This window comes from Mastigoproctus giganteus, chromosome 8 (genome assembly GCF_048544385.1).
Source record: "Mastigoproctus giganteus isolate SK-2022 chromosome 8, ASM4854438v1, whole genome shotgun sequence".
Classification (NCBI taxonomy): Eukaryota; Metazoa; Arthropoda; class Arachnida; order Uropygi; family Thelyphonidae; genus Mastigoproctus; species Mastigoproctus giganteus.
Genome location: NC_143582.1, coordinates 104,233,557 through 104,252,372, shown reverse-complemented (window position 1 = coordinate 104,252,372; position 18,816 = coordinate 104,233,557). Strand labels below are relative to the sequence as shown.

Genomic DNA, 18,816 nt, shown 5'->3' with positions numbered 1-18,816 from the left:
AAAATCTCATAGTGTTTGGAGGAGGCAAAAATATAAGCTTTATAGCTTTTAATCTCATTTCAGAGTGAGCTGAACAATTATCAACAATCATGGCAACTTTTTGCTTTTTGCATAAAAAGTGCTTACCTAAATTCGGAATTTTTTTTACATTTTTAAAATGGCGCAGATTCATGCTCTTCCCAATAATGAAGAAGGACAGCTTTTCAGATCCGGCCGAATTGCAAGCCACCACTACTGTTATCCTCTCTTTGGACTTTTTTGCTGCCAGAACGCTGCTGTCCCATAAATGATAAAGTTTTATCGGATAAGCAGCGATAGAACAACCCCATTTCATTTGGGTTAAAGACATCTCTCGTGCTATATTCTTCAAGCACTGTGGGCAATGTAAACTGCAGCCAATCTTATGTCACACCTGGTGAAACTTGATTTGCTTCACCGCAAACATTTAGCATTAGCATTAGTAGAGGCATTTGATGCAAGAAAGCAAGCTTATGCAGCATCAGCCAAAAAAAAAAAAAAAAAAAAAAACCCACTTCCACTTCACCCCTCTGTTCGTTCAAAATACCTGTCCAGCTGAGATTTAAACTTATTTAGGCTATCAACCTCCACCACAAGGGATGGCAGTCTGTTCCACCAACCTACCACCCGCTGGCTAAAGGCAAATTTCCGCACGTCTATCCTACATCTGTCTTTCCTCAATTTGAATTTATGCCCTCTCAGGTGATTTTTCTGAGCTAGAGGAAGAATCCCATCAGCATTGAGCATGCTTAAACCATTCAAGGCTTTATACACCTCTATCAGATCACCTCGCTGGTGCCTAGTCTCCAGACACTGTAATTTGCAAAACTTAAGCCTTTCTTCGTAAGAGCACCCCTTTGTTCCATTCACTAATCTTGTTGCCCTTCTCTGTACTCGTTCCATCAGCTCTACATCCTTCTTGAAATGAGGCCTCCAGACCTGTATACAGTACTCTAGGTGTGGCCTGACCATTGCCTTATACAATGGAATAATCACCTCCTTATCCCTGCTGGAAAAATTCCTGTATATCATTGACAATACTCCATGAGCTACTCTTGCAGCCCGTCTGCACTGCTCAGAGAACTTCATATCTGCCTGCACAACCACCCCCAAGTCCCTTTCATTCTCTACCACTGCCAGTGTAGTACCACAGAGTTGATACGTTGCTCTGGGGTTGCTGTTTCCCATGTGTAGTACTTTACATTTGTCAATGTTAAACTTCATTTGCCACCTCTCAGCCCACCTGCTCAACCTTTCCAGATCCTGTTGCAGCAGCATAGTGTCAGTAGTGTCCTTGACAACCCTGCCAACCTTTGTATCATCTGCAAACTTGGACATTAAGCTTGATATACCATCATCAATATCATTTATAAATACAGAAAACAATAATGGACCCAACACTGAGCCCTGAGGGACTCCACTAATAACATCAGTCCACGATGAGCAGTGTCCATTGATTACCACTCTCTGTCTTCTCCCCCTCAACCACCCCTTTATCCATAGCAGCAATTTGCCTCCAATGTCACACTGCTCCAATTTGTGTAGCAGTCTTCCATGTGCAACAGTATCAAAAGCCTTTCTAAGATCCAAGTATATAATATCAAAGTTATTCCCTGCATCCAGTTCTTTTGTGACTGCATCATAGTATCCAATCAAGTTGGTCAGGCAAGACTTCCCCTTAACAAAACCATGCTGTGTCTGAGCTATAACTGAAGTCTTGTCTAAATGATCCTGCAGTGCTTCTTTAACCAGTGCCTCAATTAATTTTCCTGGAACAGAAGTTAAGCTCACAGGTCTATAATTACTTGTGTCAGCCTTTGATCCTCCTTTGTGAATTGGGGTCACATTTGCACATTTCCAGTCTATGGGTACCTCCCCTGAGTCCAAGGAAGCTCTCATAATTATGGCTAAGGGTTTGCTTACTTCCTTTGCTGCCTCCTTTAATATAACTGGATAGATCCCATCCACCCCGGGTGCCTTTCTTGTGTTTATCTTCAACAGTTTCTCCTCCACTTTACTCCCAGTTATTTCAAGATTCTGTAGCTTACTGCTAGAGTTGAATACACCTCTGGCATTCCCCTCGCTGAATAACTCCTCATGTGTGAATGTCGATGCAAAACATTCATTTAGTTTGTTAGCTACCTGAGCAGGATCATCAACAGTTGACCCATCAATATCAAGTGGACCAATCTGATTCATCCCCTTCCTTCTAGAGTTTACATAAGTAAAGAACTCTTTGCTGTTTTTCTTTGCATCCCTTGCCAAGGATTTCTCGTAATCTGCCTTCGCCTGCCTAACCTCCTTTGTAACTTGGTTGCATATCAACTTGTATCTATCATAGGCTTCTGTGTCATGTGTTAATTTATATGTATCCCATGCATTTTTCTTCTCTGCCATATGCCTCATTAGTTCATCTGACATCCATTTTGGCCTAAACCTTGAACAATATTTCTTAGTTGGTATGTAAAGCCTAGTGGCTTCCAAGATAAGTTCTTTGAATGCTTCCCATTTTGAATTTGCTGTTGGTAACATCATCAGTTGGTCCCACTGTATAGAATTTAAATAGTGTCTCAGTCCATCGTAGTCGCCTTTACGGAAGCAATAACCCTTCCCTTTACCCCTAATGGTAGTTACCTCTTTCAGTAAATCCCACTTCAGCACACTGTGATCACTGCCACCTAGTGGTTCATTTATCTTCAGATTCTTAATGCATGAAGAATCACTGCTGATAATCAAATCAAGAGTATTACTCCCTCTAGTTGCCTCCCGAACATGCTGATGTAGAAAACAATCATCCAATAAATCCACAAAAGCCCTGCTAGCGTGTGAGTAACCAGCCCCCAAATTCCAGTCAATATATGGGAAATTAAAATCTCCCATTATAAGACTCTCTGATTTACTGGCCCACTCTATTTCCCTGTACAGTTCCTTATTATACTCATCAGAGTCATTAGGCCTATAGCACACTCCTACTCTCAATTTTGATCTCCCAATGCTTATGTCACACCAAACTGACTCAACACTGCACTGTCCAGCGATGTCGACTGGCTTCACTTCCTTGGTTTTTATGTGTTTCTTAACTAATAGCATAACCCCTCCCCCCTTCCTATCCTGTCTATCCTTTCTGTAGACGTTGTATTCCCCAAATTGCAGTTCTGCATCCCTTATATCTGTGTGACACCACGTCTCTGATATCCCAACAATATCTGCCTTTGATATTTTGAGCAATACCTCAAATTCATCAAATTTATTTACTAAACTCCTAGCATTGGTGTACACGCAAGTATACCTGCACCTGTTTCTATTCTTAGCTACCCTAACACAACCCATGTGTTTACTTGTACCGCAATGGCTCCCAGCAGTCTCTGAAATACCATGCATCTTGTTTTTCAGGCTTCTGCTCATTCTAATAGAAGCAGTGCAAGAATCTCTTTCACCTCTGCCAGTGGCTACTGTCAATCTATTGGTCTTTGTCTCCCCCCAAGCTAGCAGTTTTCCGACCCACCTAACACTGCCTCGATAGCATCAGCTATTTAAAATTTAATATTTTAAATTTATTTAAATATTTAAAATTTAAAATTTTTAAAAACTATGCCATTTCTTTTCTTGAAATGTTCCAACCAGCCTGGATTCGCAGTGATTTCAATCCCCATTTGAATTCCAAACACGTCCGCTTATTCCATTTATAGAGGTTCAGACATTGGAGCATTCTGAGACCTAGCTTGTTTGAACCAAACAAGCAAGGCAGCCTCCAAATCTTCGTGTTTGGCTGTTCTCATCCATTTCCTATCTGGCTCAAACATTGCAGTAAGTTAGTCTCTATTCTTTATGATTCCGACAATTAGCAATTACAAACTTTTTACAAATGTCTGTTTTCGACCAATCCCCTACACGTTAGCATAGGCACATGATGCAAGAAACCAAGCTTATGCAGCATCAGCCAAAAAAAAAAAAAAAAAAATGAAAAAAAAAAACTCTCCCATTTCACCCCTCCATTTGTTCCAAATACCTGTTCAGCTCAGCCTTAAATTTATTTAGGCTATCAACTTCCACAACAAAGAATGAAAGTCTGTTCCACCAACCAACAACGCGCTGGCTAAAGGCAAACTTCCGCACATCTCTCCTACATCTGTCTTTCCTCAATTTCAATTTATGCCCTCTCAGTTGATTATTGTGAGCAAGAATCCCATCAGCATTGAGCTTGTTCAAACCATTCAAGGCTTTATACACCTCAATCAAATCACCTTGCAGGTGCCTAAGTCTCCAGAGACGGAAATTTGCAAAACTTAAACCTCTCTTCGTAAGAGCAACCCTTTGCTCCATTCACTAATCTTGTTGCCCTTCTCTGTACTCATTCCAACAGCTCTACATACTTCTTAGAATGAGGCCTCCAGACTTGTATACAGTACTCAAGGTCTGGCCTGACCATTTCCTTATACAAGGGGATAATCACCTCCTTATCCCAGCAAGAAAAATTCCTGTATATCATTGAGGAAAAATGGTGATATACAGGAAAAATTCCTGTATATCACCATGAGCTACTCTTGCAGACCGTCTGCCAGAGAGCTGCTCAGAAAACTTTGTATCTGAATACTTCATTTTCACTGCTCAGAAAACTTCATATCTGCCTGCACAATTACTCCCAGGTCCTTCTTGTTTGGACAAACCTGGACATTAAGCTTGATATACCATCATCAATATCATTTATAAATACAGAAAACAACAATGGACCCAACCTTGAACCCTGAGGGGCTCCACTAATAACATTAGTCCACGATGAGCAGTGTCCATTGATTAACACTGTCTTCTCCCACTCAACCATCCCTTTATCCATAGCAGCAATTTGCCTCCAATGCCACACTGCTCCAATTTGTTCAGCAGTCTTCCATGTACAACAGTATCAAATGCCTTTCTAAGATCCAAATATACGATAACAAAATTATTCCCTGCATCCAGTTCCTTTGTGACCACATCATAGTATCCAATCAAATTAGTCAGACAAGACTTCCCCTTAACAAAGTTGATGTGTCCCATGCTGTGTACGAGCTATAACTGAAGTCTTGTCTAGATGACCCTGCAGTGCTTCTTTCACCAGTGCCTCCATTAATTTCCCTGTAACAGAAGTTAAAGTAACAGGTCTGTAATTACTTTCGTTTCCCTCTCATCCTCCTTTATGAATTGGGGTCACATTTGCACATCTCCAGTCCATGATTACCTCCCCTGTGTCCATGGAAGCTCTCATAATTATGGCTAAGGGTTTGCTGCCTCCTTTAATATAACTGGATACATCCAATCCACCCTGGGTACCTTTTTTATGTTTATCTTCAACAATTTCTCCTTCACTTTCCTCTCAGTTCTTACAAAATCATCTAGCTCACTGCCAGAGTTTAACTCTCCTCTGGCATTCCCCTCCCTGAATAACTCCTCATGTGTGAATGTAGAATGTAAAATACTCATTTATTTTGATAGCCACCTGAACAGGATCATCAACAGTTGAACCATCAATATCCAGGGGACAAATCTGATTCATCCCTTCCTTCTAGAGTTTACATAGGTAAAGAACTCTTTGTTGTTTTTCTTTGCATCCTTTGCCAAAGATTTCTCATAATCTGCCTTTGCCTCCTAATCTCCTTTGTGACTTGGTTACAGACCAGCTTATATCTATCATAGGCTTCTACATCACCCATTAATTTATATGTATCCCATGCATTTTTCTTATCTGCCATATGTCTCATTAGTTCATCTGACATCCATTTAGGCCTAAACATTGAACAATATTTCTTAGTTGGTATGTAAAGCCTAGTAGTTTCCAAGATAAATTCTTTGAATGATTCCCATTTTGAATTTGCTGTTGGTAAGATCATCAGTTGGTCCCACCGTATAGAATTTAAATACTGTCTCAGACCACCGTAGTCACCTTTACGAAAGCAAAACCCTTCCCTTTAACCACCTCTTTGAGTAAATCCCACTTCAGCACACTGTGATTACTGCCAACTAGTGGTTCCTTTATCTGCAGATTCTTAACGCATGAAGAATCACTACTTATAATCAGATCAAGAGTATTACTCCCTTTAGTTGCCTCCCGAACATGCTGATGTAGAAAACAATTATCCAATAAATCCACAAAAGCCTTGTTAGTGTGCGAGTGACCAACCCACAAATTCCAGTCAATATCTGGGAAATTAAAATCCCCCATTATAAGACTCTCTGATTTACTGGCCCACTCTATTTTCCTGTACAGTTTCTTATTATACTCATCAGAGTCATTACACCTATAACACACTCCTACTCTCAATCAATTTCAATCTCCCAATGCTTATGTCACACCAAACTGACTCGACACTGCACTGTCCAATGATGTCGGCTGGCTTCACTTCCTCGGATTTTATGCATTACTTAACTAACGGCATAAACCCTCCTCCCTTCCTATCCTGTCTATCTTACCAGTACACATTGTACTCCCCAAATTCCAGTTCTGCATTCCTTATATCTGTGTGACACCACGTCTCTGATATCCCAACAATATCTGCCTTTGATGTTTTGAGCAATAACTCAAATTCATCAAATTTATTTACCAAACTCCTAGTATTGGTGTATACGCAAGTATACATGCACCTATTCCTATTCTTAGCTACCGTAACACAACCCATGTGTTTCCTGTACCGCAAATGACTCCCACCAGTCTCTGAAATTCCCTGCATCTTGTTTTCCAGGCTGCTGCTCATTCCAATAGAAGCAGTGCAAGAATCACTTTCACCTCTGCCAGTGGCTACTGTTAATCTATTAGTCCTTGTATCCCCCCCCTAAGCTAACAGTTTTCCGACCCACCTAGCACTGCCTCGATAGCATCAGCAAATATTCTTGCACCCTTTCTATTTAAGTGTATCCCATCCCTATAGAAGCAGTCTCTCCTGTTAACAAGTACTCACCAGGCTGAAAAAAAATTCTACCCCTTGAGCCTTGCACCATCTTTCCAGGGCTGAATTGATCGACAAGGCGCTCATCATACACTCCCTCCTGTCGTGTCTGGGCAGAATTGCAGACACTTTCTAATTCAACGCTTTTTTTCATCAGTGACCCGTACTTGTTAAGTAATTCCGCCAATATCCTACTCTTAATATCATTACTGCCAACATGTACAACAATATCACCTTTATTGCTGTTAATAGATGATATCCGCTCTACGTCATGAACCTTTGCCCCTCACAGACACACCCTAGTCCTGTTCCACCTATCCTTTTTACATAGCACTTTCACCGTTTCCCTGACAATAGAGTCACCAACTACTACTAGTTCCTGTGGGACCAGCGCATTCTGCCTTGGGGGTTGCCGCTGTGTTGCGTGATGATCAAGTGCAAGCTCTGGCGTTGATGTGGGCAGCTGAGAGCTTGATGGGCCCCTCAATTTAAATCCTTCGAGGGCATCCACCCTGTCCTGAGTTGTCGTCTGATTTCCTCACACTCCTTACATTGCGCGTACACAAAGACATCCACCTTGGCAATATCATGTCCCGTACCTGATTGCTCCACAAACATCAAGCAAGCAGTGCATTTTAAAAGGCTGTGATTCGGCAACTTCCCCCCCATCCATTCTCCCCCTGAGCCGCAGCACTCCATTTAGCTTGAGCCTTTTGCTTTGCTGCTCTGGTCCGAGTGATGATTGCGATTCAATTTCAATAAAATTTCAATTTCAGTACAAAATTATACCCCTCAACTTGTATCCCAACGCAGTTGTAACACTAAATATATTTTTTCAGTATCGAGTATTATCTTCGAGTTCCGTTATAACTTCCGTATCAAGTTAGTATTAATTAATTAATTAATTAATTATGTTACATTTGTAAAATCTAAGTCGTTATATGTAGTATTTAGTTAAAAAGTACAATTTAATTGACAATGAAGTTAAACAAAATTAATAAATTTTACTGATTAATTGATATTATATAATATATTATCAATTAATACAGTATATAATATATTAATTGATAATATAGTATATACTATACTAAGCTAACTATCTAGTTCGGGATATATCGTTGTATCGTATAACAATGGCGGCAAGTTCCGAACGCTAAATCTACGGACCCTTAAATATTAATTAACTTCCAAAATCTCGCTGTCTCAATTCAGAATAAACCAAGGATCTTGACTAAGTCTATAAGCTACTTATAGACTTAGTCAAGATCTTTTTTAGCTATATACTAAATATAGCTAAAACACTTCCTATCTACTGGATCTGCAAAATTTGTAAAATATGTGGATTGGATACCCTTACCGATACTAAGTAATAACCTACAATATCTCTATCTAAGTTAAAATTTAAACTAAGTATCTTAACTAGGAATATAAAGCTACTCTAGAAAATAAGTTAATACCCCAATTTAAGCCAATTTAAGTTAATAAAACAGAAAAAACTATTTTCCGGAACCGTAAAAACTTCTCTTGCACAAGGTTTTCTCGTTTTTTTTTTTGGATTTTAGAGAGATTTTAAGGCCAATGCACCAAGTCACCCTCCAACTCTTGCTGAACTGTCACCAAACATTAAAATCCTGTTTTAACCACCGAACACAACATCTCTTATCCAGCCACTTGACCAAGGAGTAATTGCTGCTTTTAAGAGCTATTTCACAAGACGAACATTTAAGATGCTGATAGCAGAAACAGAAGGCGAAAATGCACCAACAGTTAAAACTTCTGGAAACGATTCAACATAAAGAATTCTATTTACATAATTGTGGAGGCTTGGAATGAAGTGACAAAAGAATGCTTACATGGTGTTTGGCAGCCTCTTTTACCAGATTTTATTCTTAATTTTAAAGGCTTTGATCCTGTAAACGAGCTTCCTAAATTAAAAGCATTGTATTGCCCTCGCAAAGCAGGTTGGCTTTGCTCAGTCTATTTTGATGGTGTATCTACTATGTATGGATATAATGTGAGAGTTCAAATGAAATGTAAACAGTGAAATATTATGCATTTACTGCTATGCACATTGTTTGAACCTTGTCCTAGTAGATACATGCACGTCAAGTACCCAAAACAGAACCATCTTTGGTTTTTTGATGTTATTCAGACTATTTATGTCTTCATGGAGGGGAGTCCCATGCGATGTGCAGTAATGGGGATTTCACAAGAAGTAGGATCCCAGTTGAAAACTTTGAAGTCACTATCAAAATGAACTGTACTTGGCCAGACACAATGAGGTAATGAATAATATCACATAGCCTCACAAGGCCCTATCAAGCTTACAAAAAGTGAACAATATAAATGTGCTAAAAAAAAAAAAAAAAAAAAAAAAAAACCAGCACATAGAAGACTACAGATACTATTAGGAAAATTCTAAAAGTAACAACTAGTAATTTTCAATCAGTCAGTCACCAGAGGGCTTGTCAGGCAACATGATACTACTGCCAGATTAAATTTCAAAATCATAAAATCTAAAAAAACCTAGTCCAATTTTAACATCAAATTCAAAAATTTCAGCACAAATATGATAAAAAGTGAAGACAATAAATGACCTAATGAGAAGTAAGCAAGATAGATAGACCCTGGTGCCTTTTAACTGCTCAATTTAATTAAAACACACACACTTGATCAGAAAGTTCAGCATATGGTTTTAATTCTTGAACACACACAGCAGGTGTGTGTTCAAGAATAGTTGTGTTCAAGACTTATGTCATCATTTGAGCAAGTTAAATAAGATTTAACTAGAATGTTATTCTAGTTAAATATATAACAATTAGAATGTTATTCTAATTGTTATGAGCCATTCTAAGGAAAAATGCTGCTTGGAGTGAACACTTTTTTCTCATCTATTGCCATTTTGTCATTTTCAGTACACACAACGTGTGCTGAAAATTGCAAAATCTGGGGTGAACGTTAAATTCTCTTTTAAACTTAGAAAATGAGATATGAAAATAAACACAAAATGCTCATTACAGTTTATGGATATGATGTTATGTTAGAAAACAGTTTTAGAGTAGTTTCAAATGGTTTTGTGGGGGAAATTTTTCGCTTTAAAATGAAGAAAGAAGAATGTCCAAAGTGACAGGCATGGTGAGTAATTATGAGGTTGCAGAAATAATTATATTGAAGACTATAGGCAATGCAAACACTTATCAATGAACAAAATTAATTGTGCAATATTCAAATTTTTTATTAGTACCGTGTGTGTGTGTGTGTGTGTGTGTGTGTGTTACCTATAGCAATAATTCAAATACAGGGTGTCTCAAAAATATTGGTACAAACATTTAGGGGAGGTAGGTAACATCTAAAGGAATGTGAATCGGATAGGAACCCATAACTGGAAACGTCACGGGAAAGTAGTAGCAGAGGCACAAGAATAGAAATGATACAAGACAGTAATTAGTGACAAACATTTATTTGACATAACATTAACAGTGGAGTACGAGATGGATGCATTTCATGATGTTACAACAGATGCTCGAAGGTTCCACCATGAGACGTGATGCATGCGTGACACCGACGCAGCATGGATTGGCGGACACGGTCGAACACACCTAAAGTTTCTTTGACAGTAGCAGCAGCGCAGACGAGTCTCGCCACGAGATCCATTTCCGTCTCCACAGGCAATTCATACACGATAGATTTGAGGGCCCCCCACAGAAAGAAATCAAGGCTTGATAAATCAGGTGAGTGTTGGAGCCAGGCAACGGGTCCACCACAGCCAATCCATCGATGCCCAAAACGCCTGTTCAAATGGTCACGAACACACCTTCCATAATGGGCAGGCGCCCCGTCATGTTGAAACCAAATGTTGCGTCTCACATTTGCTGGAACATAATCAAGTAACCCTGATAGAACTTGTTCAAGAAAGATTCGATATTTAGCGCAGTTCATGCGGGATGGTAACAGATATGGGCCGACTAAGCAATCACCGACTATACCTGCCCACACATTTATTGGGTTTTTTTTTTTTTTTTTTTTGTAATTTGTTCGCGCATCGGCTTCTGTGGCCATAATGCACCTCCCAAGGTTTTTGCACTACTCTGATCCATGCCCGAGGCGGGATTCGAACCCGCAACCTTTGGGTTGCTAAGCAAGCACTTTACCCACTCGGCTAGCCCGGTCGGCACACATTTATTGTGAAGCGATGCTGTGCCGCATGGGGGTGCACACCGTGTGGGTTGTCATGAGCCCACACATGAGCATTGTGCTGATTGAATAAGCCTTCCCGAGTGAAATAAGCCTCATCTGTGAACAAAACATTGAAATTTTCCCTCTCGCGAACTGATGAATAGCGCCATCTACCGACTTACGGTGACGTTTCCGGTTATGGGTTCCTAAGCAATTCACATTCCTTTAGATGTTACCTACCTCCCCTAAATGTTTGTACCAATATTTTTGAGACACTCTGTATAATGAACAATACCAACTTTTAGAAGCAACAATTGTGCAGCAATTAATATACTCGTTTATGCAAACTAAACAAAAATAGTAATAAAATAGAGTGGTGCAGAAGCTGACAGGGTCTTTTGCCATGTGTAATTCCACGTAAGCAATAACTGTTCACTTCCAAAACTATTCAACTAAAATTGTCTATATTAAGGAAGGGCAGAAAGTTAAGAAAGTTAACCATTAACCAACATTAACACACAACTGACATTTTGCAGGGGTATCCAAGAGGTTCCACAAGCACTGTGGTTAGAGACATCATCATATACAACTGAGTTAGTAGTAGTGCCACCTGGGCAAAGGTGCCCATATGCACAATTTAATTCTTAAAATTTTGAAAATTTCATCTCAAAAACATTGTGTTAATGAACGACAACAAATTTTGTTAGTAAGTTAATAAGGACATTTAAAAAGTTAAAAACTTCTAACTCTTTTGTCTATGATTTACAATTGCTCGGTCTTTAGCCTGTCGCCATAGAGAATAAGTTAATATTCCCTATGGCTTCAGTTCCCGCCCCTTCCACGGGGAGGAAGACCTCTACATTTACACTATATACAAGATATCCTTCTTTTAAACACATTTTCAATAAACTCATTAAAAACATTAAAATTCTCTCTACTTAAAAATAGAGTATATAAGGTACTCTGATTGATACCAAGAGCCACCTCAAGCATAATTCTAAAATCTGAATAGAACGGACAATGTAACATAACATGGAGGCCCGTCTCCATTTGTCCACAAGCACATAAGCCTGTCTCTGATAATCCAAACTCACTCAGCCTGGCCCGTAGTCCGTGACCAGTTAAAACGAAGCATGCCTGTAATCCGAACTGAAGCCATGGTCTTGTTCTATAATTCACTATTTTAACGGAGGGGAGAAAATGATATGTCTCTCTACCTTTATCCGAGTTAAGCCATCTATTTTGCCAAATATTTTCCACATCACTCTCAATCCTCCTCCGTTCAACCGCCATCAGTCGTACATCAGACACTGCCTCGCCAACCGCACAGGACCGGATGCCAAGAATCTCCTTGGTGATGCCCCGTTTCAAACAATATAATAAGCCAGAACGGACCACTAAAAGGTCCGCCGGCAACTTTCCAGCAATAACCTGAGCAGCAACAGTCGAAACTGTTCTGCATATCCGAGTTATCCCCAGAAGAGCAAATCGCTGAGCTGACAACAGTTGTCTCATCACTGCAGAGTTTGTTGCTCTACTGCACCACGCTCCAGCTCCGTAGGTTATAATGGGTACGAAAACACTTTCATATAACATGTTAAGGGCTCGGCCCTTTATACCCCATTTAACTCTTACAACTCTGCGGAGCTTCGCGTACAGGAGCTTAACTTTCTGCTTCAGAAACCTTGCATGCTCCGTAAAAAACAATCGCTCCTCCAGGAACAACCCCAGATATTTCAAGGTCTTAACATATTTTATGGAGACATCACCACTTCTCACTAATGGAGGCCTTGTAAGACTTAGTTTACCCTTCAACAGCATAGTAACAGTCTTACTTGTGGACACTTCTAACTTATGCTTTTTACTCCAATTTAATAATTTTTCTAGAATTCTACTAGCTTTAATTTCAAGGTCTTTTCTTGAATTCCCATCCACCAAAAGAACTATATCATCTGCATAGGCCACTACTTGCGTGTCCTCCATGTCAGAGTTTAAAAAATCATCTAAAACCATGTTCCAGATGTAAGGACCCAGAATTGAACCCTGAGGGCAGCCACGTTCAACTTCATAACATTCTTGCTCAAAGCTCGTTCTTACTTGTACACAGCGGTCCGAAAAATAACTGTGTCTGTCTGTGTGTGTCTGTGTATTTCCCTCTGTCTCTGTGGTTAGAGACAGAGGGAAATAAGGAAAGAAATATGTTCAAATTAGTCACATAAAAAAAGGAAAAGATAAAACAAGATACCTAAAAATCCTTTCTTTGCCAACTGAAGGGCAAAATTTCGGGTGATTTTTTCAAGTTCAAACTCGCTGAATTCTCTTGGATTTATTTTCAAACCTGCTTTAGCACCTCCAAAAGGACAATCAACAACAGCACACTTGAAAGTCATTAATGCAGAAAGTGCTTTTACTTCATCAAGGCTGACATCTGTGCTGAACCTAATACCTGCAAAAAAAAAAAAAAAATAACCTAATTAATTATATTATTAGTAATTTGCTTATTAACAAATGCATTTAATTAATGCCATCAAACAGAATTGGTCATCACCAAGACATTTAAATTTTCCATTTGTGCTAGTTTTAGTTTACCCATGGTAATGAGAATATGGTAGCTTTATACCACATGCACAACAGTATTCTTACAGACTTATCTATTAAGATATTGATACCTACTGACATGTTTTATTTTTGTGCAATAAGTTAAAATTCTGCTCCCAGTCTGAGAGACTTACTGTACTGCTTACAAAACATTGAGTATGTAATTTTGAAATATATTAATGTGTAATTAACTTTTAACTTATATTTTTATTACATGTATTTCTGTTTCTTTCATTGATAGAAGATTGATCATTTATGATTAAAAAAATAAAAAACCTGGACTGCACAATACTAATAATGCAACAAAAATCACAGCATACTAGTAAAGGGTTAAACAGGTGGAAATTTATAATTAATAGTATATACAGTACTATGATATTACATAAAATGGGCACTACTACTATTGCACTGATATATAGTATGACATTACCTGGGCAGTAACACTGATCAGGCAACTATGGAGGCTCTGTTGTTGTTGTTGTTGTTGTTGTGTTTAACGACACATAGGCTGCTAGGGCCATATTGTGTCTTTCAAATGGTAAATATGAAATATTATCTTAATTGTGATAACTATATTTTATGATATATTCCTATACGATTTAGGAAAGCAAATAGTTCTTTTTGATTAAAATCATCTCCCAGAATCTGTAATAATTTTATTGAAGACTGCATATTAGAAATTGACTTAAAGGTGTCTAAGCGGATGGTGTGAAAGTGGGGACAGTCCACTAACAAATGTCGAATGGTCAGTTGTACTTGACATGATGTACATTGGGGAGCGCTGTCATTAGTTAACAGATACAGGTGAGTGAGGTGAGTATGCCCGATTCTTAGCCTTCCTAAAATTATTTCATCTCGCCTGTTTTTTCTGAAGCTGGATTGCCACAGCTTTGGTTCCGGTTTTATTTGGTAGAGTTTATTTCCTGGATAACCTTTCCAGATTAATGACCAGCTGTTATGACATGCTTTACGGATAATGTGTTTGTAATCTGTATATGGAACTTGAAAAGACTGCGAAATAGTGGTTTCTGGTTGTTTGGCTGCATGATCTGCTCTTTCATTGCCAGCTATTCCAGAATGTCCTGGGATCCAGCAGAATGTCACAGTTTGGTTCAATTCCTTACAGGCAAGTAACTTAGAATGAATCTGTTTTATTACAGGATGAGAGGAGTTGGTATTAGTATTTATGGCAGAGACAGCACTGAGTGAGTCAGTGTATATTAAAGCAGACGGAATTAGATTTTCAATAATGTGATCCAGAGCTAAGTTTATAGCATAGAGCTCAGCAGTGAAGATACTGCATTCTATTGGCAATGAGACAGAAGTGCTAAATGATGGGAAGATTGCAGCAGCACCTACTTGGGTCTCGGTTTTTGATCCATCTGTATAGATTTCACATGCGTTTGAATTAGAAAGAGCGTAAGTTGCATGTAACTGTGCGATATTGGAGGGAGACAGCATGTTCTTTCCCCACTGTTCAAAGTAGTAATCATATATTGCACAGATATTTTTCCAGGGTGGCTCTGGTGGTGTTTTGTCCTGAAATATATTGCTGATTTCTATGTTCCATGTTTGAGCCAGTTCCTTAAATCTAAGTGAAGCAGGTCGGTTTTCATTAGGTTTACTGATGTAAAATGACTCGCATTCAGTATTGAAGAGACATCTCCAACAAGGATGAGAGGGCAGACTACGGATTTTTGCGGCATACATCAGAAGTAATGATTTCCTGCGAAGATGTAAGGGAGGTTCATGAGCATCGATGTACAGGCTCTGAACTGGGGAGGTTCTGAATGCACCTAGAGCGACTCTCAAAGCACTGTGCTGGATGGTGTTTAGTTGTTCTAAAGTACTTTTCCTCGCTGAATCATATACTGGAGAGCCATAGTCCAAGCGAGACCTGATGAGAGCTCTATAAAGATGGATGAGGGTGTGACGATCAGCGCCCCATGACATGGATGACACACACCGGAGGATGTTTAATTTCTTCAAGCAGACAGTTCGAAGATAGGCCACATGTGCTTGAAAGTTCAGTTTCCTGTCTAGTATCAGACCAAGGAAACGGACATTGTGAGCAAGAGGAACTGGCACATTGTTTATCTTTAGCTCTGGATCAGGATGAAGTGACCGAAGTTTGCAGAAATGAGTGGTAGTGGTTTTCTGTTCAGCGAGATTATATCCATTTCGTAAGGTCCAGGATTTAATTCTCGTTAAAGCAATTTGTAGCTGCCTTTCGATAGTATTCATGGTTTGCGATTGGCAGCATATGGTGAGATCATCAGCATACATGTATACTTCAACCGTTTTTGGAAGTTCTTCCAAAATATTGTTGATCCTAATCGCAAATAGGGTTGGACTCAATATGGAACCCTGTGGGACACCCTCTTCTTGAATGTGAGATGTTGACAGCATGTTTTTATACCGGACCTGAAATGTACGCAATTTTAAAAAGTTCTGAATTATTAAAGGGAGATGTCCTCTCAGCCCCAACTGATGCATATCTTTAATTATACCATGACGCCATGTGGTGTCAAATGCTTTATGAATATCCAAGTTGACCATCACTAGATGCTGTTTTTTGACAAAGGCATTACGAATGTTGGATTCAATTTTTACAAGTACATCTAGGGTGGACCTGTTTTTACGGAAGCCATATTGGTGATCAGAAAGGAGATTTTCGGAGTCTAGAATCCAGGTGAGCCTCTTATGTACCATCCTTTCAAAGATTTTGCCCAGACAGCTTGTCAATGATATTGGTCTGTAATTCTCAACTAGAGAAGGATCTTTGCCTGGTTTTGGAATAGCACAAATATAGGAATGACGCCATGACAGAGGATACGTATTTTCAGAGAAGATCCGGTTATAAAAGAGTAATAGTGTGCCGAGATCGGCTTCACACAGATGCTTCAGCATATTGTAGTGAATGCCGTCTGGTCCTGCTGCGCTGTTCGGAGATTTGCTCAAAGATTCTCTCAGTTCAGATAGAGTAAACAGCTGGTTATATGGAAGTGAAAGTCTAGTTGTGAAATTAAACTTATGGCGTTCTGAATCAGTTTTACTGCGTTGAAAGGAGATCACATAAGAGGAACAGGCAGAAATGTTATAAAAAGATTCGGCTAAAGCATTTGCAATGTCAGTAGGAGAGGATAAGTCCTGCCCATTGCATTGTATTATTGGAGATTGCTGCGGTAGAAATTTCCCATTCAGAGCTTGAATTTTTCTCCAAATGACTCGAGTGTCAGTATTTTTATTAATATCTGAGGCGAATTTAATCCAGGAGTCACGTTTTGCTGTCTTCCTAATTTGTCTTGCTTTGGCTCTGAGTTTTTTGTACATAATTAGGTTGGCGGTAGTTGGAAATTTGCGAAACTGGTTCCAGGCATGATTTTTTTCTCGTTTCGCTTTGGAGCATTCTTCATTCCACCACTGATTTTGGTGTACCCGCTTGCACTGATTAGATTTTGGAATTGAAATTTCTGCTGCAGATAATATGTGGCTTGTAATGTGATCAGTTACGTCATCAATACGATTTTGTTGTACATATAGTTTGTCAAGTAGAACACAAGTTGAATAGTTTTTCCAGTCTGCTTTATGAAAGTTCCAAGAAGTGCGGCTTTTAGGACATGACACCGTCTGTGTTTGAATTGAACTGATGATAGGAAAATGGTCACTGTGCAATGGATCATTTAACACTAACCATTCCATGCTTGGATAAAGAGAGGCTGAACATATTGATAAGTCTATGGCTGATGTACTACCTGTAGGTAGTTGAATATGAGTTGGAGAGCCAGAATTTAACAGAGTCAGGTTATGGTTATCCAGGAATATTTCTATTAATTGGCCTCTCCTATCCATGATGGAAGATCCCCACAATGGATGGTGACCGTTGAAATCGCCGAGTAAACAGACTGGAGGTGGCAATTGTTTGATAAGATTGTCAAGTTCAGTCTGGGAGCAAGGATAATTCGGTGGGATATAAATGGATGCAAGGGTTAGTGATATTCCCATTGCTATCCGAACCGCTACAACTTCTAAAGAGGTTTGTAGTTGGAGATGTCTTGACGGTATGTTAGTTCTGATAAGAATAGCCACCCCACCACGAGCAGGAGTGTCAGAATCCCTATCTCGCCTAAACATAGAATAATTTTTAATTTTCAGAGAAACTTGTGGTGATAAAAAGGTTTCCTGTAAACATACACCTATTGCTTTAGTTTCGATTAGTAAATCATTCAAGTCATCTATATTACTGCGTAATCCTCTACAGTTCCATTGAAGGAATTTATTCATTTGTTGGATTTACTTGAGGAAGATTGATCTGACTGTTTTTTCTGGGAAGGTTTCTGTCTGCTTAGTTTTGATTTTTCATTTCTGGGAAACGTTGGGCGTCCTGTATCCATGGTATCACTAGCATGTAACTCTAGTACTGTCTCTTCATCCTCTGACTGAACCTCCATTTCCATGTTGCTAATGCGTGGTTTCACTTTCTTCTGGTTTTCAACAGTAGCTGATTTCGTTGTTTCGGGCAAGGTTGAGATAGCATCAGTTGGGATGCTGATTGGGGTGTTGCTGGTCTCACTGACTGTAGTTTTGTTATTGTAAGTTAGCACAGTTTTGGCCCAGGTGGCAAAGGAAATATTCGGTTCGATGGAGACATCTGTTTGGGTTGCAGCTGAGCGGCTATTTTTGGTGACCGATGCATATGATCGGCTAGGCATGGTTAGCATTATTTGCTTTCTTGCTTCAGGGTATGTGACTTTATGCTCCACTTTATACTTTTGGATTTTTTTCCCTGTTTTCCAAAGGTCACACGCTTTAGAAAATGCAGGATGGCTTCCTTTACAGTTTGGGCAAGTGGGAGTGGAAGCTGTACAGTCTCCTTGGGAATGTTCCTTGGAGCCGCAAATAGGGCACACAGCATCGCCTCGGCATGCCGTCTGAGAATGGCCGTACTTCTGACACTTAAAGCAGCGAATGGGATTCGGGATGTAGGGTCGAATCTTGCAGTTTAAGTAACCTGCTTTTACAGAAGATGGGAGATTCGGAGTACTGAATGTCAAAATAATGGACCTGGTTGGTAATAGGTTGCCATCTTTTTTCGTCATAATTCTCC

The 18,816-nt window shown here is 39.4% G+C and overlaps 1 protein-coding gene across 1 annotated transcript in view; it reads right to left on the bottom strand.

Moving 5' to 3' along the window:
- Nucleotides 1–18,816, bottom strand: part of LOC150081748 (glutamate dehydrogenase, mitochondrial-like) — a 535,860-nt gene that overhangs the window by 473,346 nt on the left and 43,698 nt on the right. Inside the window, exon 2 of the mRNA XM_090378851.1 lies at nt 13,357–13,557. Within this exon, the coding sequence (XP_090234977.1) occupies nt 13,357–13,557 (201 nt within the window). The remainder of the gene's footprint in view (nt 1–13,356; nt 13,558–18,816) is intronic.